This window comes from Sphaeramia orbicularis, chromosome 4 (assembly GCF_902148855.1).
Source record: "Sphaeramia orbicularis chromosome 4, fSphaOr1.1, whole genome shotgun sequence".
Classification (NCBI taxonomy): Eukaryota; Metazoa; Chordata; class Actinopteri; order Kurtiformes; family Apogonidae; genus Sphaeramia; species Sphaeramia orbicularis.
The window spans coordinates 20,060,171-20,087,467 of record NC_043960.1 but is presented as its reverse complement, the minus strand read 5'-3'; the positions used below and the strand labels follow the sequence as shown (position 1 = coordinate 20,087,467).

Here is a 27,297-nt window from a genome sequence, read left to right as displayed (position 1 = left end):
TATATATATATATATATATGTATATATATAATTACGGTAATATTACAAATCAGTGGGAATGGGAAGTCCTACAAGTTGTTAGGTGTCCAAATAATTGTGTCTGTATAGTGAATGAAAAGATGGGAAAGGTTATGACAGGCAAAAGATGCTAATGAGGAAAATTCACACCATTAAATATTGACATAACTTTAAAACAGAGGATATTTGAAGCTAAGAGTAAATAAATAATCAACTGAAAGTGACGACTCTCCATTAAGCCACAGTTTATTAATATCTATCCTTGCAATTCTCTGGAGTAAAAATCCTGCTACAACTACTACACATTTCCTGTACTAACTAGGAAACTCAATGTGAAGGAAATGAGGGAGTAATGCTTTTCCCGTTCAGAATTCCCCTCTCGTAAGACCTGCTCAGTATCCAGACTATAGCTGTAATTGCCCTGGGTGATTATAACTATGAAAGCAAAAGTTACTGAGATTATTTTATGTTAAAAAAAAAAGCCTCCTGTATAATTAATGCACTGCCTATAAATAGATCATTCACTGAGTGCGGACTATCAACTGTGTGGTGTCTCTGGTGTGGTGGAGCTGGCACAGAGCTGTCTGGCAGGGACTGAACAGCACTCAGAGCTTAGGGATGATGACAGGAAGTGGACCCGGCAGGCCAAGTCGTCCAGGAAATCCTTTTGTAGCTTTGTTATAGCTTGAGAGAGCACAACTGGCAGGGACTGCACTGTCAGGAGGATGGAGTCCAGTTTCTCCTCGAGAGCCGCGATCCTCTGGTCCAGGTCCTCGCTTCGATGCTGCAGCTCCAACACCAGGTCATACATCATGTTCTGAGTCTGGAGATAATGTGATAATGTGAAGAATATCTTTTTTTTTTTTTGACAACTTCCACTTTCATTTACTTTACCTTGGCAAGATCAGCAACTGTATTTGCCTGGTCAGTTAGTTTCCTTTGCTCCATTTTGACAGTTCGAAGCCTAAAGTTTAAAAATTACAACCAGTCACTTTTTTTCTCCTCTCAAATGAATGCACATTACAGTTAAAAAACGCTGAAGTGATAAGTTACATTAGAACATGTATAAAGACCCTGTCACATATTTTATTGCAAAACCATTTAGTACAAAGGGAAAGGAACAATACATGCATTATCAGCAAACTGTGGCTCTATCTACATGGTATTAATTTTGTGACAGAAAATAACGCACTTGTACTGCTTGATGATGACATATTTATACCTACTGGTGGATGGCTTGCAGGAATTTACGCTGATGATGGCGTACTCTGGAGCGATCTATTTTTTTGACCAGCTTGGTGTTTTTATAGATGAGCCAAGTTTCTCTCAACACGTTGGCTGCTGTGTTTTTTATCTGAGGATAAAAACCATAGAATGTCAGTATTTTTCTGATTTACTGTTTCCTTTCTGATGTTGTGAGCAAAGGTCTTTGAGGGGAAAAATGTGACAAAATATAAACTTGGTTTAAAAAGAACACTAAGCAATAATTCAATTGATTTATTTTGACACAGTGCAGAACTACCTCATACTCCAGTACATCTAAGAGGAAAATGTTGGCATATTTATTCCGCTGCATTTGTCTCACAGATATATATATTTTATACTCTTCCCATTAATTGAAAACTACGTATGCAAATCGGCTACGACGTCAAAACAAAACTTCACATTTTACTGTACAATGGCTACGTTTACCCTTGATTCTTAGAAAACATTAACCCATAAAGAGCCAGTGCTACTTCTGTGACAATTCCCAAATGAATTTTTCTTTACATTTAACCTTTCTTATGTGATTTATTATTATTTTCTATCACCATTTATTGTAATATTATCCTCTTTATTTTGTCTTTTTCCAGTAAAAATAATGTATTTTCCTATATTTACTTCATTGATCACGTAGATGTTCATAAAAGCTCAGATTAAAGTTGAGGGTTATTATTTTAGAAATAGAGAAAAATGAAGAACAAAGGACTTTTTCAGCAAAGATATAAACAACTGAACATAAACCAAGTGTGTCCATCCACTGTCATTAATTCAATTCCATAGGTTTTCAGGTGAACTGATGTTGTAGAAGATGACGGTGTTTCCACATTCACTATGGAGCCTCTAAACGTCCAAATGGGTCATATATGATGACCATGAAAAGATAACAAACTGCATTTTATACAGTTGTTTACATGTATTGTTAGGATTAGTGGATCAACAGGTATTAAACAGTTTATTATCAGTAGATGGTTTTGGTCAACAGTGGATGTTTGGGTCTTTATGGATTAATAATACTTACATCCTTTTCTTTATATAAGGTTTTGAAAAGGCTCATCCTTTACTTGTAGAGGTATATTCTTTAACAATGTTGTGTATTTAAAATGTACTTCAATGGTGTTCACAGTTGTTTATAATGTGCACATTCAGAGAACAGAGTGACCTTTTTGTAGAGCTGAGTGTCCATCATAAAATTATGGACGTGCTTCTCAGCTCTGGTGAGTTCTGACTTTCTTGCAACAACAGCCACAACCAGAGCAGTGCATCCAGCTCCCTGTGGAGAAAAGCAGCTGTTAACGACACTTGCATAAAGTGATTACTGTAATCTACCCAGGCTTTAATTACACAGCATCCATTTTATTCATATTTAAATAATGATATTACACAAAGCAAAGTATCAATGCAGTGGGAGGCTTAATTTCTAAATGTAATTTTACAGAATTATACTGTACATACATTAGTATAATCCAGCATTCCAGTTTGAGAATGCTCTCACTCAGCATGAAATCATTCAGGCATTAAAAAGCCGATGTCCTGCCTATTTCTTTTAGTTTCTTCACCATTCTGCGTTCTGTTTCATATCGTCACCAGCTACATGCATCCTGCTACTTTACTTTTTAATTATTTAAGTTGTACTGCTCTGTTGGCCTCTTTCTGTCTCTGAATAACTGTGTTTAAGTTTTTGATGTTTGATATTTTCAGTCACCTTTACAAAGCTTTCACCACACACACACAGAGGGAAAGGATGAAACTGACAAAAGAACAGAGAATGAAAAACAATAGAAGCACTCTGTAATGGCGCTGATTGTATTTGCTTGATGTATGCACTGGTCTCTATGTTATGTTATGTTATGTTCCGTTCTGTTACATTGCGTTACATTACATTGCGTTATGTTTAAATTGTGTTGCGTTGCCTTACTTCACGTTACCTTATGTTACTTTACCTTACCTTACCTTACCTTACCTTACCTTATCTTATCTTATCTTATCTTATCTTAGAAGCCTAAAGACAGGGTGTAAAATGTACTTTTTACCTCATCTGCCATTGGCTTATGACCTCCAAAAATTTACCGACCAAAAGTATGTTTCACCGGCCAAATTAAAAACTCATGTCTCATTTGACTTAAAAATAATTACCATGCCTTTGTATTATGAAAATCCAACTTATGCATCATTTAAAGAATACAGTTATGTACAGATCAAATTAGATGATTGCTATTTTATAAGGTTATATTTCATTTCAAGGGCAGGCGGGTGGGCGGTGAGTGAATAAATTGTAAAACCTTTTGCTTGTTGTATGTTGCTGCTGTTAACTGTGAAATTTCCCCACGGTGGGATAAATAAAGTCTTGTCTTATCTTATCTTATCTTATCTTATCTTATCTTATCTTATCTTATCTTACCGTATCAGACATCTTACCATAATTCCTGTCAACAGGCAAACCCCTTTTCCACAGTAGGTGTGAGGGACCATGTCACCATAGCCGATGGACAGGAAAGTGATTGAGACCAACCACATTGCTCCAAGGAAAGTACTGGTCACCTCTTGCGCATCATGGTACCTGTTGAGACAAAACACACGTCTGTAATACCAGTTTCAGGTGTTGTTTTGATGTATAACTGTATGAAACCTAATGATTAACTTATGATATCCTTTTATATTATCTTGTTACTTTTTTATTATGGCTCCCAAAAGAACAAGTTCAGATTGCTTTATTATGTTGAAAGTGCCTGCTGTTTTTAATGACACCTGAAAATCTAGTTTTATTCAACCTGCAACATGGAACAGCATGCAAAGAGAGCTTAATGCAGTTTGACTGCAAAAGCAAATTAAATGTATCATCTTTCTTTTTTGATGTCCCATTGACTTTTTCCAGGTTTCATTTAGTCTTTAATGTTTATTGAATTTCTCATCTTTTCTTTTATATTACCATTATTGTTTCCTGTTGTTTTTCTATGTTGTAAATCAGGCCTTTTTTCCTCAGTGTAACCCAGTAGTGAGTGAATAAATGAGGGACTACATAAATAAAAGCACATTTAATCACAATCCTTCCCAAAAGAAATAATATTTAAATCAGACAGATTTGTGATAATGATAATAAAGAAACAAACCATAATATTTTGCCCTGGTGTGTCATATCTTTGTAATGGACAGTTACGAATAATTTAAGAAAAAAATTGGTAGTAGGTGGTTCATTATGTTAAAAAACACAATAAAGTGTATAAAGAAATCAGATGCTCATCAAGGACAGGACTGGAATGCATGAAAAACATAGGGCAAAAAGGGATTGTTGTACAGAAAAAAAAAAGATCAGCAATATTTTAAAAGTAATTAGTGCAAAAATACAACATCCAGAAATTTGACTGAGGCACTCTGGTGTGAAAAATACGGTCCTATATTGTCTACAGGGATACCATCGCTAGTGTGTTTTAACGTCTTCGACTCTCTTCATCAGGGAATAATACAGAAGACGTGCTCAAATGTAAAACCTCACTGCATTGTGCAATGCAATCTAATGCAATCTAATGTAATGTGAGTAAAGTATTGTAATGTAGTCTAATCCAATCAAATATAATGTAATGTAATATAATCCAATCTAATTTAATCTAAATCGAATCCAATGTAATGTAATCCAATCCAATCCAATTTAATCTACTCTAATCCAATCCAATGTAATGTAATGTAATTTAATTTAATCCAATCTAATTTAATCTAATGTAATTTAGTCTAATCCAATACAGTTTAATTTAATTTAATATGTTGCGTTAAACATGATATGTATTTAATGTACAGTTTGATTTCCTTTCATTAAGGCAACAAAAGGGAATCACAAAGAAAGAAAGAAAGATGATGCAGAAAACCTAAATCAAATATGGCTTTTTAAAGTACCGTAATTTTCAACAACTGAGTCAACCATCACTAAAAAGTATGATAGTGAGTTGAAGTGAAGTTTTATGCTGATACCTCTCACAAACACGCACAGTCCAGGCTGCAATGATCCAGCAGGACACACTGAAGACCAGCAGGACCGTTCCAGGGCAGATGGTCATCAGAGTCTTCATAACAAAACGTGTGTCAAAGTTGATCTTGTTGAGCGCCCCGATGCTGCGGGAGGAGGCATCTGTGAACAATTTACTGTGAAGCAACATCACCCGTCCAATCAGGTACAAGCGCAGGAACATTGGCACAGAGAGGATGATGTCAACGTCAGCGTCTGCAATGGACGCTGTGTAACTGAAGGCCAGTCGAGCGGTCCAGGTGAAGACGTACTGGCCTGGGATGGGATGGATGGCACAGATGAGGAGCTCAAACGCAATACAGAGAATCCGCTCCAAAGTCATGGCAATCCTCCAATCATCTGCCCCGTTGTCTACCATGAAGAGCTGGAGAAAAGAAAAGAAAAGAAAAGAAACACATGCCCCTTGAAACCGATCTGTGCATGACATGCCGAAACTGTCAAGAATTTACTTTTGTTATTTTTTCTTCTTAACAATAAACAAAACAAAAAAAATCCCATGTATTTGTCTGTCAGCCACTCCTTTTAAATCGTCAAATATTTCATGAAAATATTTGAGATTATGTAAAATTTTAAGGGTGTCTGAAAACATTTTTCCACTGCTGTATCATTTTGTTTTGCAATAGGAAACATTTCTGTGCTTTTTGTTTTCATATCTTTGTTACTATTGTTCATTTCAGGCCGTTGTCTGCATCATTGTCTTATCGGGAAAACAAACAGATGGAACAATATGTAATACTGATTAGTAAAAGAAAAGAAAAACCACTTGTGTTATTTCTACAAGTTCATCAGAGCTCATCACATACCTGGATTTCCCTTGCATGGTACATCACAATGAGAACAAGAAGAATGAGAGTAGAAAAGCTGATCAGGCCTTTCAGAACATAAGAACATATGGATTCCTGCAGACAGTGGAGACAAAACATGAATATAGTGACTAAAGTCTGATAAGGCACACAGAGAAACCTGGAGGAAAAGACAAGTGAGTATGGTAAAATATTGAGTTTTCCATAGTGCTCTGTTCAAAACATCTTAAAATGACCTGATTATAGTGTACGAGTGGAGTGTTTTTACTGTAGACAACCAGTGCAACCAAGCTGCAATAGTCTAGCAATTATTTGGGAACAGAGCATACACAGTCAGAATGTAACGTATGCACAGTACATGTTAACAGAGGAATTTTAAACCTTTCAATTATCTCATAAAAAGCTATATCTATGACGTACATTTTGACTCAGATGTGAGATATGGTCTGAAAAATCTACCACAAAGCCTGGACTTGGCAAAAGTATGGAATTTTAAAGTGTAACATATGTAAGAGGTTTGTGGAGATGTCTGGTTGATGTCTGTGAAGTGAATTCCACTGGGTCACATTAAAGGGCATATATGTAGCCTTTCTACTTTGAAGTGTTTTTAAAAAAAAATGACCTAAATATATCATTAGAGTGTTAGAATAAAGATTTATGTCCAAGACTCTAACGTACTGGATTGTAGAGATATGAACTGAATCTATTTATACTATGAGGGGGTGTTATTATGTGACCACTAGAGGGAGTAGTGAGCCACTCTGCTGGTCTCCAATGGTGAGAAAAACAATCCCCACTAGGCCTATGACCAAAACATCAAAAACTGACCAGATAGAGTGAAAACCATTAAGAAACAACTTTTAGAGTCAAAGAAAGTGAGAAAGTGATAAAAGATGATGTTATTTTCACCACTGGATGTAGCTGTAAATGAAAATAATGGAGTTTGATGCTGAAATCGTAGCGTTTATGTGAGTATGAGGCTTTTGAAGGTATAAAGTTATGTTACGTTATTAGTAATAATAATAATAATGGATTAGATTTCTATAGCGCATTTCAAGGCACCCAAAGCCCTTTACATTATTGATCCATTCGCCCTCACATACACACTGTGGTGGTGGTAAACGACATTTGTAGCCACAGCTGCTCTGGATCAGGCTGACGGAAGCGTGGCTGCCAATTCGCGCCAAACTACACCCCCCCCAAAACATTCATTCATACACCAGTGAGAGTGACACTGGAGGCAAAGTGGGTGAAGTGTCTTGCCCAAGGACACAACAGCACATAACTGGGACAGAGTGGGATTTGATCTGCTAACACTTTGGTAACCTTGACTTTACCATCAATACCGTTGACTTCAGCGATGGTACCATTAGCATTAGCACTGGTACCTTTGACTTTAGCGCCAGTACCTTTGACTTTAGCAATGGTACCATTAGCATTAGCGCCGGTACCATTGGCTCTACCTTCTGAGTAATGGCCTCCCCCAACCATTTGTTGGTCTTATGTTATGGTCTGATGTTCAGGCTAAACTCTGACAGATCTCCAAACAGATTTCGATTTAGTGCAGTTCTTAACAACACAAACCGTACAGAAATTTAAGATGATTTGCAATATCACTGTGACTGTTTTCTGTCTAACACAGACACAGCTAAGCTAACTGAGTTATAATGTAAACTATCAGCTGATGCCGCACATGAGGATTATAAGACACAGCTTTAGTTTGATTGACTGAAGAAAACTTGATGATGCCACAATACATATGTGTGTAAACAATGAACTTTATCCTTCATTCAGTGAGTGATACAGTCTTTGGAGACATAGCGTTGATTTGTTTGTGGTTTTAGTCATCATAAATGTGTTCTTTTATGTGACTTCCCCTGCTGTATGTTGAGAGTTTTGAATGTTAATACTACATAGAACCCCTTGAAGTGTTGGTCTGTGCTTCAGGTAAAAACAAATCCATGATCCTTTCCCTACACTGTTTTACTTGTGAATTGCTGTATTTTACATAAAGAATGAAAGAAATACCTTAGTATAAAATCCCCTTGACAGCTCTGTTTCAATCACCATGACAATAATGCCAAACATCCCACAGACCAATGCGTAGTCGCTCAACTGTTTGCGCTTCCCAAAAAGAGCTCTCCGCTGGCCCAGTCTGTAACTTATGTCTTTGGTCTTCTTGGGTGGCGTGTTCCCTTCCTCTCCTCTTGTCATGTTTTCACTGTTGGCCTTACTGGAATCTTCTTGGATAACTTTGGAGAAGGCATCCTCCAGAAGCTGAAGGGGCTGCTGGCTTGAGTAAAGATCTGCAAGGCTGGACCTGATGGTACCAAGGCTGCTCAGAGGTCGCACGGCATCACCATTACCTATGTCACTGGTGTCTGTGATGTCAGAGGGTGGAGGAGTGTGTTTAGAGAGGGATCCGCTGAGGTGAGTGTTTATCTGCACAAGGAAGTAAAACATTCAATCAGGACATGTATGAATTTATCACACATGCAAACAAAAATAGTCACAATAAAAATTTATATTTTGCTCTAACACTTATGGGCTGGATTGTATTCATTTTTGTTTGAATTTCATTTTGAATTTCATTGTGTATGCGCTGTGTATACAATGGCAATAAAAGGAATCTTGAGTCTTGAATTTTGACTGTTGATAAAGAACATTGGTACTGTGGTTGCACTGTATACGAATAAAGCAGGATATTGTTTTCCATCCTGTCTGTTTGTGTTTAGCAGACTAACTCATGATCATAATGAAAGTAGGCACTTTTATAGGTTGACTGAACATCTAGAACTCTCTGCTTCTCCCTGTTAAAGTTGCTGTATTATGACGTCAATGCAAAGTCAATGCATCTTTCACTGTGATTCAGTGGACAGAACATCTTTTCTAAATAAGACATTTATTATAAAAGTAGAGCGTTGACCCATGGGGATCCTCGGGTTCTAGATGTGGTAGTTTTTATGCTGTTGTGTATTTATGCATGCTGTACTGCATTTGTCCAGTAGTCACCGCCAAAGCATTCTGGGTATAGCAACATGATTGTAATGCTATTGCATTCCAAAATGACTGATATCTCCCAAAATATTGGTCCTATCAACTTGCCGTTTTCGCTAGTTTGTTCCTTGATCAAAAATACATAAAACTGCCAAACTGCAGCAGTCAGCTCTTTCCGGATTTTGTGTGAATCGCAAGACACATATACATGCACACACACAGAGGCCACTTGGCTTTTATGATATAGATGTTAGAACCAGGGTGCGATTTGGGGGGTGGGGGTGTTTATATACGTGGGGGTGTGGTCCATAACTAACGTAACTAACACTGGCATGAAACAAAAGTGAAACTTTACATACTTTCAATGTCCATCTCCCAGGTTCTATTCCTCTGTTATACAGCGGATCTTACACGAAATTTTCACAACTTCTAACCTGTATCCACTGGACACACAAATGCTGAGCCCCAGGAATTTGTCATGTTTCGCCCCCCTTCACGGTGCCCCAGGGCATGGGGACATTTGTGAATTCTGAGACTGCTGACAGTTCGGTTCAGGTGAACGTTAGTGCCAGTAATGTAGGATATAGATGTAAGAAAACTCAGTCACAACCTGCCTGTTATTTCAGTTGGTTGGTTGTCCCCCCTGAGGGTAAAATTCATCGAGCAGCAGTAGGGATGTAAAAACTGGGGGGCGGGGGGGGGGGGGATCTCCCCATCCCCCCCAACAAATCGCACCCTGGTTATAACTAGATAAACCTCATCAACTTGCAAGAGAATGTGAAGTTGTGAATTTTGGGTCATATTACTGACACATACACTTGCAGTGTCAGAAACTGAATGATAACACATCAATAAAGAATCAAAGTTTGAAAAAAATGCATTACACACATTAACCTTTGACCAAAAATCTGTATTTTAGACCAAAGTAACATCTAGATGAAGTTTTGATGAAGTGTTAGAGGTGACTTGCATGAATAGACCTTGAGGAATAATTTAAAATAGGTTCAGGAGGTTTCAGCAATTACATTTTTTTTTTTTTTTTAAATCACACACCTGATTTTGCTGCTGTCTTGCTCTTTCCTCCACTAAATCCTGATTCTCCAGTGAACTGAACTGGCTGATGGAGAGGGACTGGACGCTTTTGTTACTGGCTGGTGTCGATGACCTCTTCACCCGTGGAGGGCTGGTGTGTAAGGGGAGATGGCGGCACCTGAGGATGATGGAGGGATCTTCGGATGAGTTGCAGGACTGATCACCACTTATCGAACTGTGCGAGTCTTGCTTTTTACATTGCTTTACTAACAACGGCTCTTTACCGAAAATCTCCCTCCAGTTGTGCCCTGAGCTGGTAGCTGGCTGATCTTGACGTGATGGTTTTTTACTTGTCTCAGTAGAATCTACAGAATTTATAGGAATGTTGAATAAGTTTGAACGGGCTGACTGGATGTTGTCTTTGTGCTTAAAATGACTACAAGGCTGCAGAAACTCTTTGCGACTGTCTTGCTCAGGCACAAAATGGTCTTGTGGACGATACACTGAAGATTTCAAAAGATCCTGTTGGTTTATTTGCTGTGGTTGAACATGGCAAGTGGCTGAAGGCTGGGTGCTTGGAGTGAAAGGCTGGGAGTGTATGGAAGTTGAAAGGCTTCGCTTATTTGAAACTCGGGCGATGCAGTCTTGGATTGTGCTCTGTTTTGATTGAGGCTGAAAATTTAAAGTTTCGGAATGTTGATGTGCTTCAGGACAGGAGCAACCACATCTATCATTGTGGTTTGGATGACCTACGCTGGTCCCTGGTGTCCCTGCTGCAGTTGAATCCTCCCTTATGGTACCGACCTGGCCACAAAGCAGTAGCCAGTCTTGATCATTCAGCTGCGAAAATGTTAAGTTGCCAGTTTTCAGAGGTGACATCTGAGCGGACACTCTTGGAGGAGTGACTCCATTAGAACGTCCGTGGGGTGTAGATGAAACACAGCACAGAGTCGTCTCCTGTGGGGATGGAGACACTTCAGCGGAGGTGCCTGAGTATTGATCCCGAACACCCTCGGTGCTTTTCGTGGGAGCCGATGGCCCTCCTGATGTACAGTGCTCATTGTCAACCTCATGGCAGACTTCACCTGTTGAGTCCAGACGGCGCGTTGCATTGGTGGGTTTAACCAGAATCAACCTCATGGCATCACAACCGAACTGAAATGAGACCACACACACACATCTGTTCTACAGTCCATCAGTGAAAACAGAGAAAAGGACATGCAGAAGTGAATTAAAATCTAAGATGTTGTGGTTGAATGGTATGCACATGTTAGCCAACATATAACTGTAGAGATGTTTTCATTCATTTAAGCAAACAGAGGGTTCCTTTCATGACCCAGACATGGCAAGTAAACACTAACATTGCTTGGATGTTAAACAAAATGAAAAAAAATAACAACAAAAAACTCTGAAGCTGAATGTTCCTTGCAGTACAAACTTAATTATACCAGAATTAGTCCATGTGTTAAAGTACAAATGTAACACGCAATCTTAAATGTTTATTCAGCACAACCTCATTAATGTAAGAGCAGTGATTGGATACCAGGTTGTTTGTACAGCTGGATGTGAATCTGAAACATTCTGTCAGAACCAGATGTGGTTCCCCTCTAGCTGTTAGTCCAGTGGAGAGAATTGATGCTTTGTATGTGGGGGTTGGAATGAATGATTCGGCAATATTTGATGTGTGTACTAAAATCAAAGCTTTGTAAAGTCGATACACTTCACAATCTGATGTTTCACTTCACAGTATCTTAATTGGGAAACAAAGTTAAACATTAGATGTCTGTTGGGTGTTATTATAGTTATTCTTAACAGCATCAGTGGTCAAATAAAAGCTCAACAATGATGTCCACTTTTAGAATTGCTAATTACATCCATGAATACACTCAAATAATGGACAGATTATATGATAAACTCGAGAACCCCCCCCCCCCCCCAAAAAAAAAAACAAAACAAAAAACAAAACGTAACTTTGGTCTAAGTACAATCACAGCTGAAGCAAACTAAGTCACATATTTAGAAAACTATGTTTTTATTGCAAAAACCAGTATGATTTATACACCTGATGTTTCTTTAGTTGGACTGGTATTTGCCAGCATGCATACTGTGTGCTTTACTTCTAAAACTCCACAAAGAAAAGTGTTCAATTTGTTGATCTGAAAGGAAAAACTGTCTGATTGACTACTGCATAATTGATGTAAAGTTAAGCATTCAAAGGAAATGACAAATACTGTATGAGCTTCATTACTTGGTTGTGATTTTAATAAATGGTAGATATCTTAAGATTCAAGCTGAACCTTCAGTATTTTCTTCTTAAAAGATAATTCAGATGAACAGAAATGCCCCTTACCTTATGTTTTCCTTATAAATGCTGGTTATGGGAGTGCTCCCAGTTTGCAGAACAGACTTGTTGAGAAGAATAGCCGGCTGAGTGGGCGTTGGGCAGTGGCCTGCCTCCTCCCAGTACATACACTTAATAAAGGTGCTTTGGAGACGCTTTCCTTTGAAAGTAATGATTAGATTCAACATCAAGAAAGAAAAAGGGCAGGAGCAGCTGGCCTGGTAAAGGTTGCCATGCAAATGCAACTGGAGTGGGAGGGTGCAGCGACAGGTTAGGAGGATGTAGAAAAACAAAAACCTGCAACATCAGACCAGAGTGTTAAGGTAGAACATCACAGGTATACGCTCAAAGAGACGACTATAAATTGGGAGTGGACTGGTTTTATTGGTTGCTAGGAAAAAGAAAAAGAATGGGTCATTTTTAATTCTAAGTGGAAAATAAAAGGTCAGCCGAACTGGTCATTGAAGCTTTGTGGTTCAAAGGCCTTTGCAGAGTCTCTTATCTCTTCCGCCACAAGAGTCTGTCTGAACAAAAGTGGCCATTTTTAACCTGTTTTTGAATGAATCAATCAATCGAGTGCAATGTTTTCTATAAGATCTAAACAATTATGTGACAAGATATACAGCATGTCCTAGCATTTAAGACTTCTGAGTAATTCATCTTCTCATAGTTTGAAATCTAATCATGATTTTCTTTGCCTTCAGTTAAAAATTACATGCTATTTTAAAGGAATATAACTTCTCCAGGTTAGAGGTGAAAAAAAAAAGTGAGTGGGCAGACACTAGATAAATATGCTTTTTCCATTCTGTGATCATTTTGTTGCATTTTCCAACATGTAACACTAAATATGCTGTAATTAATGTGGGTCAGTGGAAGCATCCTACATTACATTTAAACCCTATTGCTCAAATAACATTACACAACCACTTTTCCATTAAAGTAATTGGATTTTCTGCTACTACAGCATGGTTTTATCTGTGTTTGCAGTAGCGTGAGGCACATCTACAAAGCCTGCAGCTTGCTGCCTCAGCAGCTAAATGTGTGAATGTTGCTGTGGTGGAGAAAACCTTTATGAGTGACCAGCACTGCTGTCAACCACATAAATGATTATCAAACTCTTTCAAAACCAATATATTTACATTTCTGAACAAAAATTGGAGCCTTTTTTTCTCAGTGTTCAGTGATTACCAGTTTGTCAGTCAGTAAAATGTGTTTGCTTCTTTTTCACGCCAGTTATGAGGCCATCACAATGATTTTCTTAGTGAGTGCACATTAAGCCTCAGACAAAATCTGATGGCAGTTTCTTTATGTGGTGTGAAAAGAAGTGTACCATCTGAGTCAAACAAAGGATTTAAGACATCAGTTACCTTTTATCAGGAATATACATGGTTGGAGAGCTACCAACTGTGGTTCAACATTCACAATTACCGTTGAAGGTAATGAGACAATATCATCTCTGCAGTCATTCATTTATCGTTATGTACAGAGGATTTTATAAATAAAGTCCCAGATGCCTGCTCACAGGGAGAATATAAAAAAAACTCTTAAGATGGAAAAATTAGTTAATTTCTAAGAGCAAATCTAAATTCTTCAGTCCTCATTCTGCAATCAACAGAATACAAAAGATGTATTTTCTCAAAATCTAAAGCACTGTGAGATACCCGAAAAGAACACTGGACATCAACACTTAATCCCTGGTGACAGTGGTTTCAGTGTTCAAAGCCAACTGTTCTGCTATTCATGCAACATCTCCTTTGAAAGAAAACAGTTAGTCACTTTCCAAAATACCTCAAAGGTAAAAAAAATAAAATAAATAAATCATTGTAGTCACAGCCATTTCAAATTTATCATGATTTCATGAGAAGTGGGGAAACATTTCTTAAATGTAGGTACAGTAAAATTACCTTCCTTAGTGAAGTTAATTATACAGGTAGGTAAAATTCAGAAATCTTCATCTGTATCAAATGAGCATCATACAACAGAAGGATTTGGCACAATGTTTGTCAGTCGCTGATTTCATTCAAGCACTTTGTGACAAGGAAGAGCAAGAGAGATGTTGATGATTGAGTGGTCAACTTTAATAAGTTACTCTCAAAACATCTGACCTCCCAGGTTCTTGGAAGTGCTAGAAAAAAAGAAGTAATTGAATGTATTGGATGTTTTATGATACCACATGCACAGACATCATGAGCTGCTGTGAAAATAATCTTCCACTTGCTAGTAAATGGATCAACAAAGCCAAGTCCCCTGATAATGGACTGGGTTGTTCTAGATGGGTGGTAGATGAAATCTGTCAGCCACCCTCAAATAATTGAATTTTCCAATGTTAGTCTCCAATGTGCACAGGCAGACTGTTTCAAATGATATTATGTGGGGAAAGACTGCATTCACTTTGAATTGTAGGTGGCAAAGCGCTGGTTTAAGGGGTTCTCTGGTGACTTCATCCACTCCTTCTTTAGCAGTTGTTTTAGCTGGGACAACCTCATGTTGGGGTTCTCCTTTTTTAGACGAGGCATGTTCTCTTCCTCATAAGCAGCAAATGCTGCTTTCATCCTCCGCTCCGGGTGTCGGTCCAAGTCTTCTGGTCCAGTGCTGAGAGACAAGAGAATGATGATGAGGTTTTTTCAAGTTCTACAGCACCTATGCAACTTAGTTTTGATATCAATATGTGAACCACAGACGTGTAAAAACATTTAGGATACAAAAATGTTCAATTAAAAATGGAAAACCTGAGTGCAGCAATGGCATCTTCTATTGTTCTGGCTTCCACAGTTCCCTCATCTGGGATAATTCTGTTGACATTCTCCTCCAGTGGAGTCTCCAGGTGGCTCTTTTCTGTGAGAGGAAATTTAACTTGAAACATGACCAAAGCAATGTCACGATGAAGGACATTTTAATGGATTTGACACGGCTGGGATTTTAATAAGGTCTTTCTAAACTCAACTTTACCTTTTGCTGGCTCCTGCTGTTGCTCGTTCTGAAGTGCCTCCTCAATCTGGGCTCGAGTCACTTTTCCTCCATGTCCTGTTTCCTTTGAAGATTTTCCTTTTATTTTGGAGCTCTCCTCGTCCAAAAGTCGCTGGTTTTCCTTTTTCCTCTCCAAGGCTTCCAATCTCCGCTTTTCTTTATCATCCTATAAAAGTATGAAATGACCAGACCTTCAACATTTCCATTTACACATGTATTGAATCATTTGCAATCCTTATCCAGCAAACTCTACTGTTGTTTATCAAATATCATCAGTCAACGCACAAGTGGATCCTAAGTAAATCCAACTTAAAATACACAAGTTTGTACTTTTCTTTGTACTGAGTTGCTTGTGACTTCTGATACAACACAGTTGCTCCAAATGTGAATGATTAGGACTTAATGTCATCAACACTTTAGACCTCTGGGTACGTGTGTGGGTGGAACCAACAGTACACTCATATATTCCTGTTTCGTTAAATCTCAATCTTTATCTTTTACTAAAATTAAGTAAAGTACTAAAGTACTAGCATCAACTTTTTGGTTCCTTCTTCCTTTTTATATTTTTAAAATACCAGTAAACTGTTTGCAACCACAAGTGTCAGCAAATGAATTCCAACAACAGATACAGCTTGGGTTAGGGTTAGAATTTGTGGCACAACTAAGCTACGATCTAAAAGGTAAACAAGACACCACATGGAGTAACACCCCACCTTCCTCTGCTCTTTTTTGAGTACATGTTTGTCCGTTTCCTGCCACAGAGCATCCTCCTCCTCCTGTTTCTTACGGGCATCTGCCACTGCCTTGGCCTCAGCCTTGCGGGCTCGGGCAGTGGCTGCCTTGGAGTTCTCACCCTGGAACTTCTTTGGCATCCCAACAGCCACTCGTCAGCTGAAGAGAGAAAGAAAGAAAGACAGGAGATGAGTCACAAGGAATTCAGTGATGACATATTTTCAAGAAGGATGCTCAGTATTGCTTTACCACTCTATTTGTTTAAAGAAAACAAACAAAAAAACTTGCAGCAAAATGTTACTCAATATTTAAGTTTTTTTTTTTTTTTTTTTTTTAAATAAGATGAAATTATTCAATTGCCTTTGAACTGTGAATGTACAACAAACCAGCAGTGGGAAGTATGGGCCATGATCTGCTGCATTACAACGCCAACTATGTAATTTAGTCGCAAAAGGTGAGAATAATTTAATTTATATAATGTTACAACATAACTGTATCTAGCGTTAATCATGATATATAAATGCGCGTTATCAAATGTGCCAGTTTGCAAAGCGGATAAGTCACTCTTAGCCTAAACCTACAAAATATGCAAAAAGGAAAATATTGTGTTTGTCAGTGTAGCTAGTTAGCATCAGCTAGCTGCTGATAGCCTGATAAACAAGACTGGCAATCTAATTACCCGATCAGCTATCTCTGTTTAACTTTCACATGGGTTAGGTAAGGCACTAATGAAACCGACACACTAAAGTTAAAACAATAACACATACCAGTATGAGAGGAAAAACAAGTCGTAACTAGACGACAGTACCCTGTTTCGAAGAGGCATCTGCTACCGCCTCTGCGTCTCTGAAGACTGGGCGCACTCTGATGACGTAACATGGCGTTTGGTAGAAAGGCTGCATTTTAGTTTTAAGATGGTAAAAATTTACATTCACACATATAAGTTTACGAAAGAAGCACAACTCTTCATGTTTTTAATGACAAAAAATTAGCTGTCCCTCAGAACGGTAAGTGTACTTGCAAAGAAATGGTAAAATTGCAAGGTTGCGTTATTCTAATCGGAGTTAGTTTTCATTAAAAAAAAAAAAAACAAATTTGGTGTTTTCTTTGTATGTGTTATACAATTTGTTTATGAACATATTTGACTTTTATTAATTTGACTGACTTATTATGTAAAGAGTTGCCTAAAATAACTACAAATTTGTGCTCCACTATAGCAGAATATGATACATTATATTAATATTGAATATTGCACATAATGAAGGTTAGGGTTATAACACATTTTTGCCTATTCATGACCTTTAAAAAAAAAAAAAAATCATAGCCAGAGATATAACACCTTTAAATATGTCTACAAATTACAATCGCTTAGGGTAACACATGATGTCCTCAAAAGCAAACTTTTTTAAATAAATCTTTTTCACAAGGTTAATTTTAACTTCTTCTTAGGTGAATATTTTTGAACAAAGCAAATAAACCATATCTACTTCTGTTAAGTTGCTGCATATGAAGCTTTTACCACATCAGAGATGCCAAGGCTGCTTTACACTTCTTTGATGAAAATATTTTCCATAAAATGCATTACGATTCCTATGAGTACAGAGTCCATTTCACTCACTGACACACAAATATTAAGAGTTAAACATTACTCAAGGGACATAAAGGTAAGTTATTTATATTTTATTAAGACAAACAATTAACAAATATTTTAAAAATAATTAGAACTATATAAAATAATCACAATGATTATTTGTGTTCAGAAATAACATGAGGGACTGTAATGAATGCATATCCAACACATAGGATGTATTTCTAAATGGCTGAAATATGAAATGCACATGAATGTTAACTGAATTGTTGTATATTTGTGTGTATTCTTCATCCTTCACTCAGAAGTCATTGTCACTCTCCTCCAGCAGAGGGGGTCTCAGGCCGCCCTTGGAGGGACGAGCTGCCCTGGACATGGGCCCCTCCAAACTATCGTCCTCTAAGTCTTTGCTCTCCTCTTCGTCCTCCTCGCCCTCTTCATCTTCTTCATCATCTTCATCCACGTCGATCTCACTGTCGTCAGTCTGAAACAGCAGACATACTGGACAGATTAAAAACACAAAAACCTGAACATACTTGACAGTTAGGACTTAATATGTCAACTTTTATTTTCAGAGCAGAGGACCTCATCAACAGTAATGAAAGCTTTTTTTTTCTTTTTAAATTTTATTATTATTGGTATTTTGTTGTGTATTTGTGGAGATACATGGGAAAGACAAGGGAGAGACAGAAGGGACGAAACTCAGCAAAGAACCACGGCTAGATTTAGACCTGGGTACACGATCTATCAGGTGAATGCAAACTTTTTAGACTCCTTGAATTAAAAAAGAACTATCTGAAACAAGACAACACGAGGACACTTTTAACTATTTGTCTATTTTAAAGTAAAATCCATCCTAACCATTTCTACAAACATGAAAACCATGTGCATCAATGTTAGAAATTACACAACAGCCTGTATTTGAAAAACAGGCCTGGGAGTTGTTATAGATTAGTAGGATTGAGGGAAATTTATGGCTTGTATGTAGATAAAGTATGCTTAAGTCATTTTTGTCATCTGTGAATTGGTATGAGCAATGCAGGCTAATCGTTGTCAGTGTCAGAGAATGTGAGGATGGATTTCTCCTTTTAACACACAGAGAATTAAAGTGTTCATTAGACCTTGGTCCTGCACAAACCTTTCCTCTCCGTTGTTTCTTGGCATGAGAACCTGACCTTCTGGAAACAGCTAAAGAGGGCTTTATGATAGAAATGCACCACAGAGAAAGAGCAAAGAAAGAGCACAAGATAGAAACTCAAAGGAGTGAGAAGCTGAACAGATTTCAAACGCAGGATGCTAATGATAACAAAAAGTTATAAAGGCACACTGTGAAGGGAGTGACCACTAATGCAACCTGTGCTCGACAAGAAACCATCACAAGGCACCTTAAAACAGAAAATTAAACTGTGGAGAAAATCACACAACAGTGATACAATTGTAATGTGAGGACACTTCAAAAATTAGCTGCATTTTACAAAAAAAAAGAGAAATGTTGGCTTCATGGGGGTAACGGAAGTAAAGAAAGGAAGTGATTTTGTAATAATGCCGTGAAAGAAGCTCACCTCATCACTGTCACCACCTTGCATGTTTCCAATGAATCTTGCTCCTCTTCCTAAAGTGAAAACAGACAGAAATTTAACAAACATAATTTTTCATCGTCATCGTTAAGCTGTTGTTGCTATATTGAGGTATAATGAAATATTGTGAATCACACTGAACTTCAATTCTAATTCAAAGCATGTGTGACAACTTGTAAACTCCCAGCCAATATCAGAGTAGGAAATGATGACAGTAAGCTCCTGTATTTTTGCCTGTGATGAATTTAGGACTTTGATAATGTTGCCTAATTAGATGGAATAGAGTAGGTTCTATGTCTGCGTACCTGCCATGACACCATTTCGGGTGGGGCGTGGCTTAGAGGGACGACTCTCCTCCATGTCGCTGTCTGAACCCTCATCATCTGGAACATCCATATCAGAATCCTCCTCTTTTACTGGAGGAAATACATTTTGGAGAACAAGGGTGTAAGGCCATAAAATAATCAGAAATATATAGCTATTGGCTTGCTTTGAGTGGCTATCTTACAGGAACTCCTCATGAGGTCTCTCTCCTCCTCCCTCAGTTTGTGCTGCATCATTCTCATTGTGTTTTCAGCTTCCTGCAGGAGGGGAAAAAAGAAAACAGTCACAGGCCAGAGGAAGAAAGTTAGAATCATTCATATGGGCTTTTATGAAAAAGCACCCCAGCCTTTTTGCCATGCAGAAAAGTGATGACTTTATTACAGTATTATCAGGAGTGTTAATCACTTTGATTCGGTCATATCTGAGTCTTCTAATGTCAGCCCATTCCTTTGGAAGCAGTCTGGTCTTATTTATTGTCATTGCATTTGTAGACTGAGAGGTCGCGGTAAACAAAGGACGGTTTTGTAAAATAATTTGGTTAAAATGTGTAAACAATGTATTTCTAGAGATGGTTATGTCTATGTAAGTTCTCATTTGCCCTGGTCATCGTTCTTCTTGGTGGTTCTTCTAGGTTCAACTTGACTTGTTTCACTCTTTTGAAAACTTTTCATCTCTCATCCAAGAGACTTCTTCAGTTCCCCCCACAGGTTTATATGCCCAAATACCACCACCAGCTATTAGCACTGAAGAAGTCTCTTGGATGAAAGACGAAACATTTTCAAAAGAGCAAAACAAGTCCAGTTGAACCAAGAACTACCAAGAAGAATAGAGATGGTCATGGAAGTTACTGGGCAAGTTCCAGACATTCAAGGTGGATGACTTATAGCTAAGAAGACTGGTTAGCAGTAATGTTATACTTAATTATATAAGAGAATACGAGGGCCGTTCAATAAGTTCATGGCCTCACTCAGAACAGAACAACACAGACTGATAATTTATATTTTATTTTTCAACATAATCTCCATTTACAGCAATGCACTTGGTCCATCGATGTTCAAGCATCACTATCCCATCACGAAAGAATGTAACATCCTGTATTATAAGAACCAGTATTTCTGGGTGAGGCCATGAACTTATTGAACAGCCCTCGTAAGTTACAGTATTCTACATATTATCCTTACACTTCACACACCTCAAATCGCTCCTGTTCAAGTCGATGGTATTCCTCCAGCTGAGACTCCAAGAAGCAGAGATTCTTGAACTTCTCCACATAGGTCTGATACTGCTTCTGAAGATCTTCCTCAATTTTTTCATATTCATCCATAAATGCTGGCCTGAGAGGACAATAAACAATTTAGTACGTTCAATAGAAGAAGCCAAAGCCATGAAGGCACATAGTTACATGTAGTGTATTCTGAAGGTTGTATAATGACCAGAAAAAAATTTAAAAATAGGAGAAAACTGTCCTACTCAATTCCTTAAAAAAATACCTTTCAAACATGTTGAATGAGAACCTTAACAACAGTGAAATGTTCTACAGTAGGATAATTTCATTGGTAACATTTTGAGCTAAATGTAACAAAATGAAGTAAGAGTAAATGTAGAACAGTGTCATTCAGTATAGGCTTACTTTGAAACTTTGAATTATTACAAAATATAATTGAATCTTTTCTGTTACTATGTTTGCTGTCTTCTTTTACTGGTTCTGAACATACCTGACACTCTGAAGAGTCTGTAGCCTCTTTCGATTCCTCTCCAGCTCCTGCTTCTTTTTTTCTATCTTTGCATCCAGACTGGTCTCATCAGAGACAACGTTACTCAGCATTTCTTTGGTTTTCTCCACACTTTCCTTGAAAATTAAACACAAAGGATGGCAGGCTGAATGCAAATCCCTGATGAAGTAAAAGCAAAGAGTAAATACAATTTGATTTAAACAAGGAGAAATACATACCAAAACCTCTTTGATGGCAGCCCTCAGGGCCTTTTCAGTCTCATTGATTTCCAGAGGTCTAGCAATGGCTGCAGTTCGCATTTCCTGTGGACAACATTAAAATAAAAGAGGAACCCTTTGCATTAATTGTATGACAGCTGAATGAGTTTTCAAAGAGTCTGCATTACAATGGGACAGCTGAGATCATAAGGCCAGTGTAAATCCTTACCCTTAGTTCCACTTCCTTCCCCAGTAAGTCGTATAAAGATGCTCCTTTAGATGTGACTTCCGATGCCAGCTGCCGAGCTGCTTTGAGATCTGAAATCTGAAGTGGAGACAAAAAAAAAAGTAAATTTGCAACACAGTTTCCATTTGAGCTCATATTTAGTGGCCTGCCCCCACTCCTTACAAATGAAACAGCAAAAAGTTATTTTACTTACTACGACTTAATTTGTTAATTGAATGTTAAGACTGCATCTCACCCGGGACCCGAGGTCAAACTTAAACTTGTTATTGTCTTCTTCGCCTCTGTCTCCCAGGGCCATCTGTTTTGTCTTCATAGCACTGTACAACACTGAGGTGATCTTCAGCATCTCTTTTACTGCATATCCATCAGCCTGATAGAGACGCTTAGTGTTCAGTTTGATGTGAGCCTTTGTAGCCTGAAATAAGGTACCACTTCAGTTAAAACACAATAACTCAAAGTAGGTCATTAATAGCTACAAATATAATGCGTAAATTCTATATTTTAAATCAATATTAAACAGTTAAAAATTCACCATGAACTGAGCCACAGCCTTAGTGAAGAATATTCTGTCTGACTCTGTATCCACATCTGTTGGAATATCCATGTGAGGTTCATATCTACATATAATGGAGATGGACAGGAAGTTAATGACATAAACAAATATTTCACAGTAAGGGTTATCACAGAAAACAATTCATTCAAACACAATGCCTTAGCATAGTTTTGTTTTATGATTTTTAAATAATATTCTAATTATTACAAATTCACTAAAATAATTCTTAGAGATGGACTGACTTGTTCGGCCAATTAGTCAGGGCAGTTTACAAAATAGTATTATTCAGATTCATTTATTTAGGCAATTGTTACTTTGAGGTTTTCAGTTCAATACTTATCTGGATACTAAAAAAGTGGAAGATAGTTAATGTCAGACATTCATAATGCATTTTCAGGGACGAAATATCTGAGAGCAGGGGTGAGGATGATGTCAGATTATTCTTTTCTGCTTCATATGTATAATATATGTATTCAGTTATTAGCCTATTTATTTATAAATGCATTTTTTTCATTTTAATGACCAAAGGTTTATGTATTAGTCAAATAAATATCTGATTAAAACATTGCGAGGAATAAAAATTAGTTATTATGTCACACAGCTCAACATTACCGCTTTACAAGCCAAATCAGGATTTCAGCCACTAGAGTGAAGTTTGGCGTTCTGAAGTTTTCCATTGATATTAACCGAGGATAGCCCAAGGCCCTCATCATTTCTGTGAAATCTGTCAATGAGATAAAACTTTAATGTATTGTGACTCATTTACACAAAACTTAAATCAGAAGTTTTCATTTTCTTCAACTTTGAAAAATAGCGACAATCACCTACTTCGTAAATCTCTGAAAGACATCTTGACCTGCAAGTATTGCACTGCAAAACAAGAAGAATGTTTCTGTAAATCACCCAGGGACAGTAATATGTTGAATGGAATATATTACACAACTGCAGTGGAATAATTCAGAATCAGAATTCAGAATCGGACACAGCTCTGGTCTTTTAGTCTGAATAGTCAGATCAGAATTAAACCAACTTAACGTCACTTAAACAGAGATCTGTCACAACCCTATAAAATACTTCAAGTGCAACAAATACAGTACATGACTACAGCAGTGAAATGAATCCAAGACATCATATACTACATAACCTATTAGCAACACACTGACCTTTACACTGCACAATGAATAATAGTAAAATTTACATAGTTTGTCTTACAGATGACGTTTTGAATGCACAACTTTTCCATGTAGTGCAATATTGCCGCTTTGTATGTTAGTACTTTGACTGAGCAGAATGATCTGAACACTGTTAAGTCCACAGCCTTTGAGCACGAATCAGTTCAGGGTTGGGACCACTTCACACCGGAATGTGACAGTGGCCACATTTTTAGAAGTCATGTGAACAGAAAGAAGAAAATCAGCTCCGAGCAATAAATCAGAATTATGCACTAAGGCTGGCAATGTGGACGTATTCTTAGTAACAGCAAAGACTACCCCACACACACGCAACAAAACATGCGTTAAGAATAAAATCCCTTATACTGATAATACTACCCTCTGAATGTGCAAAGTTGAAATCGTGATACCGTACACTGAAAAAACCCTAAATGATGTTGGTTATTTGTACGTATGTTATATGACAAAGCCTAGCTACTAGAGGCTAATTAGGGGTTAGCGACGAGATAATTCCGGATAATTCATAATGATAATCACTTCTGCCTCCAAAATCAGGTTATCCGTGTGAACTGTCTGTTTTTCATTCACTTGAGCTAACATTTAGTGTTTATCTGTAAAAACTGTGGCAGTTTGGGTGGGTGTTACCTGTTGTCGGTGTCTCTCAGCTAGTTGTCCATCTGCCTCCACTTCGGTAGGTCTCTATGGAAACCAAATCTTGGTCTACGGAAGCTTAATGTGGTCAAAATAAATACTCGCGGTACTTTGGCGAAGCATGAAAAAGGCAGCATTCCCATTTTGTTGTGATGAAGTGGACTCGCGTTAAAATGCCGGACTCCATTGGTGTGCACAAAAATTAGCTGTATTATACAGATTATTTGATGTATGTAGACACTGATAAGAAACTACATGGCTTTTTACACTCATGTCAGATAGAGCCCAAATGCTGGATGCAAATGATATATGAAAATCTCCATATTCAGCTTAAAACATGCTCAAAATCTGCATCATATTGTTATGGCACGACCATTCTTAATTAATTCACATAATATTCCAGCCTAACACTTTTGCTTAATATGAACTGTCTGACACACTATAATTATTCTCCTTATGTAAATATGTACATAGCCCATAGTTTTGTTATTTATTACTATCATTACTTTTTGTATTGTTTGTTTTTGCACTACCTTATGATTATTCAGATATTTCAATAAACACAGTAAGGTAATCAGGCCTAAATCACACTCTTGACATATGGAATTATATTACAGTGTAGAATTGAATGATCTGTTCAGAATGTAGCCAATTTTACCAGAGGTGGCCAGCATTATGAAGTACAGAAGAAGATTAGGGCCACTGGGAAAAAAAGTCATATATATATATATATATATATATATATATATATATATATATATATATATATATATATATATATATATATATATAATTCTGAGAAAAAACTCAGAATTCTGAGTATAAAGTCAGAATTCCGAGATTAAAGTCAGAATTAAAAAGTCAGAATTCTGACTTTATACTCAGAATTCTAACTTTAAACTTGAAATTCTGACTTTTTTCCTCAGAATTCTGAGTTTAATCTCGGAATTCGGACTTTTTTTTCCTCAGAATTCTGACTCTTTTCTCAGAATACTGACTTTTCTCAGAATAATTAAAAAAAACATATATATTGGACCTAAATATTTGTCTTCCATTGGCCCTTCCGAAATGAGGAGATAATTTAGGCAAAAATAAGTCATTCTTTTGGGTAATTATGTTATGAAGGTGTATTTTCTTAGACTGATGCATGATGTAGTCTTCTAAGCGGCCACCAGGGGTCGACACCTCCCAGCCGCTCGTCGGTCTTGGTGTTTATGCTTTGCACTCCTGACGCAGAGCACCATGGAGCAGACCGGGGAGCCTCCTCATCCCACCCCGACTGGGAGTGAACCTCCGGCCTGCGGCCTTCACAGTAAACGCCTGAAGGAGCTGGAGAATGCGGCTCTACAGACCACTTTGATATCCCGGATGGAGACCGAATCCGCCGCGGACGCCGGGAGCCAGACGGAGCCGCGGCCCGGGGAGGAGCGGCAGTCGAACGGCTTGTCCTTGAACCAGCGGCCGGCCCCGCAGCAGCTCCGCGCGGACACGGAGCCGGAAGACACCGAGTCGGGTCGAACCGTCGACAAGGAGCGGGTCGAAGAGGAGCGGACCCTGACGGACCATTTAAACAAACGGCTGCTCTCCTCGTTTCTGGAGAAGCTGAACGAAAGGGACCTGGCGCTTCCCGGTGTGCAGCACCTGGACTGCGCTGTAGCCGACGAGGACTCCAACAGGGCCGCAGACGAGTGGTGAAACCCCGGCTGGAGTCAGCGGCGGAGGTGGAGGTGCCGGAGGTTCAGGACTGATGGACACAAAGCCACTACATTACAGATGGAGCTTCATTTAAGCCTGTATTTACTGTTATTCATCACATTCTGCACGATGGAGTGTCTGCAAATGTTAGTTTTGTATGCTGAGAACGGGTGAAACATGTAGAAAAATGCAATAAATAACAATCATGTGATAGTCTGTGTATTTTGTACTTATTGTTTGTGGCGGCCATCATGTAGCAGCCATGTGTACAGCTGTGTTTAAACAGCCTGTTCACCAGCAGGGGTCACTGTAGACCTGCACACTATCCCATCATCTATTACAGGGGTGTCAGAGTCATTTTAGTTCAGGGCACACATGCAGCTAAATTTGATCTGAAGTGGGCCAGACCAGTAAAATAATAACATAATATATAAATAATGTCAATTCCAAACTTTTCTTTATGTTTTACAGTGAAAAAAGTAAAATTACATTATGAAAATGTTTGCATCTACAAACTATCCTTTCAAACAATGTGAATAACATGAACAAACTGAAACAAAATTGGAATTTTAAAACTATTATGCTTTAGATCGTCATTTCCACATGTACATTATAACTTAGAGATCACAGTGGATCTACAAATACACAAAATATTTAGTAACAGGTGAATATTATTAAAACTGAACTTCTCTTAAGACGTTTCAGGTTGTTCATATTTGTTCAGGTTATTCAGATTTTTTGCAAAATTATACTTTGTTTTAGTCTAAATACATGAAAACATTTACAGAAAGAAAAAAAAATTGAGTTTTGAGTATTTAATGGTTATTATGAGATTGAATTGGTCTGAATGTGGAACCTGAACTAAAATGATTGTTAATATCTTCAGTGTAATTTTTGCTTTTCACAAATTCATACCAGGGGCTGGACTGGACCCATTGGCGGGACGAATTTGGCCCCTGGGCCGCGTGTTTGACACCTGTAGTCTATTATTAGGACCAAAACAAGGATGTAATCATTGTAGTTCAGGGGCCACATACAGCCCATTATGGTCTCAAACTAGTAAAAATAATAGAATAATAACATAAATAATAGGAACTCTAAGTTTTTTCTCTTTGTTGTAGTGCAAAAAAAAGGTAAAATTGTGAAATTAAGGCCTACATTCTTATTAATAATAATAATAATAATGATGGATTAGATTTTATATAGTGCTTTTCTAGACACCCAAAGCACTTTACATTACTGATCCATTATTCATTCACTCTGACATTCTCCCTCTGGTGGTGGTAAACTACATAGCCACAGTTGCCCAGTTGCCACAGTCCCCAGACTGACAGAAGCGTGGCTGCCAATTCGCCCTACGGCCCCTCTGACCACCACCAAACATTCATACGC

General features: G+C 37.9%; 3 protein-coding genes across 6 annotated transcripts; all 3 read right to left on the bottom strand.

Annotated features, from left to right (window-relative positions):
* Positions 1–36: 36 nt before the first annotated feature.
* Positions 37–13,729, bottom strand: kcnn1b (potassium intermediate/small conductance calcium-activated channel, subfamily N, member 1b). Its single transcript, XM_030132699.1, has 11 exons — positions 13,718–13,729; positions 12,479–13,161; positions 10,933–11,283; positions 8,128–8,541; positions 6,100–6,195; positions 5,242–5,660; positions 3,697–3,838; positions 2,441–2,551; positions 1,245–1,372; positions 913–982; positions 37–841 (listed from the first exon to the last, which is right to left on the bottom strand). Exons 3-11 carry the CDS (start codon positions 11,266–11,268, stop codon positions 557–559), a joined length of 2,001 nt encoding a protein of 666 aa, XP_029988559.1. The 5' UTR covers positions 11,269–11,283; positions 12,479–13,161; positions 13,718–13,729; the 3' UTR covers positions 37–556.
* Positions 13,730–13,753: 24 nt separating this feature from the next.
* ccdc124 (coiled-coil domain containing 124) lies at positions 13,754–17,051 on the bottom strand. Of its 2 annotated transcripts, none has more exons than XM_030132700.1 (5): positions 16,936–17,051; positions 16,150–16,327; positions 15,419–15,602; positions 15,199–15,304; positions 13,754–15,061 (listed from the first exon to the last, which is right to left on the bottom strand). In XM_030132700.1, the coding sequence occupies exons 2-5, from the start codon at positions 16,306–16,308 to the stop codon at positions 14,857–14,859; spliced, it is 654 nt and encodes a 217-aa protein (XP_029988560.1). In that variant the 5' UTR covers positions 16,309–16,327; positions 16,936–17,051; the 3' UTR covers positions 13,754–14,856. The 2 variants fall into 2 exon arrangements, with proteins under 2 accessions (XP_029988560.1, XP_029988561.1); XM_030132701.1 differs by having other exon boundaries at positions 16,977–16,994.
* A 782-nt stretch (positions 17,052–17,833) lies between these two features.
* Positions 17,834–24,278, bottom strand: cluap1 (clusterin associated protein 1). Of its 3 annotated transcripts, XM_030132924.1 has the most exons (14): positions 24,205–24,278; positions 23,216–23,257; positions 23,000–23,111; positions 22,367–22,451; positions 22,070–22,249; positions 21,817–21,912; positions 21,609–21,692; positions 21,373–21,506; positions 20,850–20,991; positions 19,842–19,914; positions 19,639–19,749; positions 19,319–19,368; positions 18,895–18,954; positions 17,834–18,240 (listed from the first exon to the last, which is right to left on the bottom strand). In XM_030132924.1, the coding sequence occupies exons 2-14, from the start codon at positions 23,235–23,237 to the stop codon at positions 18,058–18,060; spliced, it is 1,332 nt and encodes a 443-aa protein (XP_029988784.1). In that variant the 5' UTR covers positions 23,238–23,257; positions 24,205–24,278; the 3' UTR covers positions 17,834–18,057. The 3 variants fall into 3 exon arrangements, with proteins under 3 accessions (XP_029988784.1, XP_029988785.1, XP_029988783.1); XM_030132925.1 differs by lacking the exon at positions 18,895–18,954; XM_030132923.1 differs by having other exon boundaries at positions 18,109–18,954.
* Between the last annotated feature and the right edge of the window lie 3,019 nt (positions 24,279–27,297).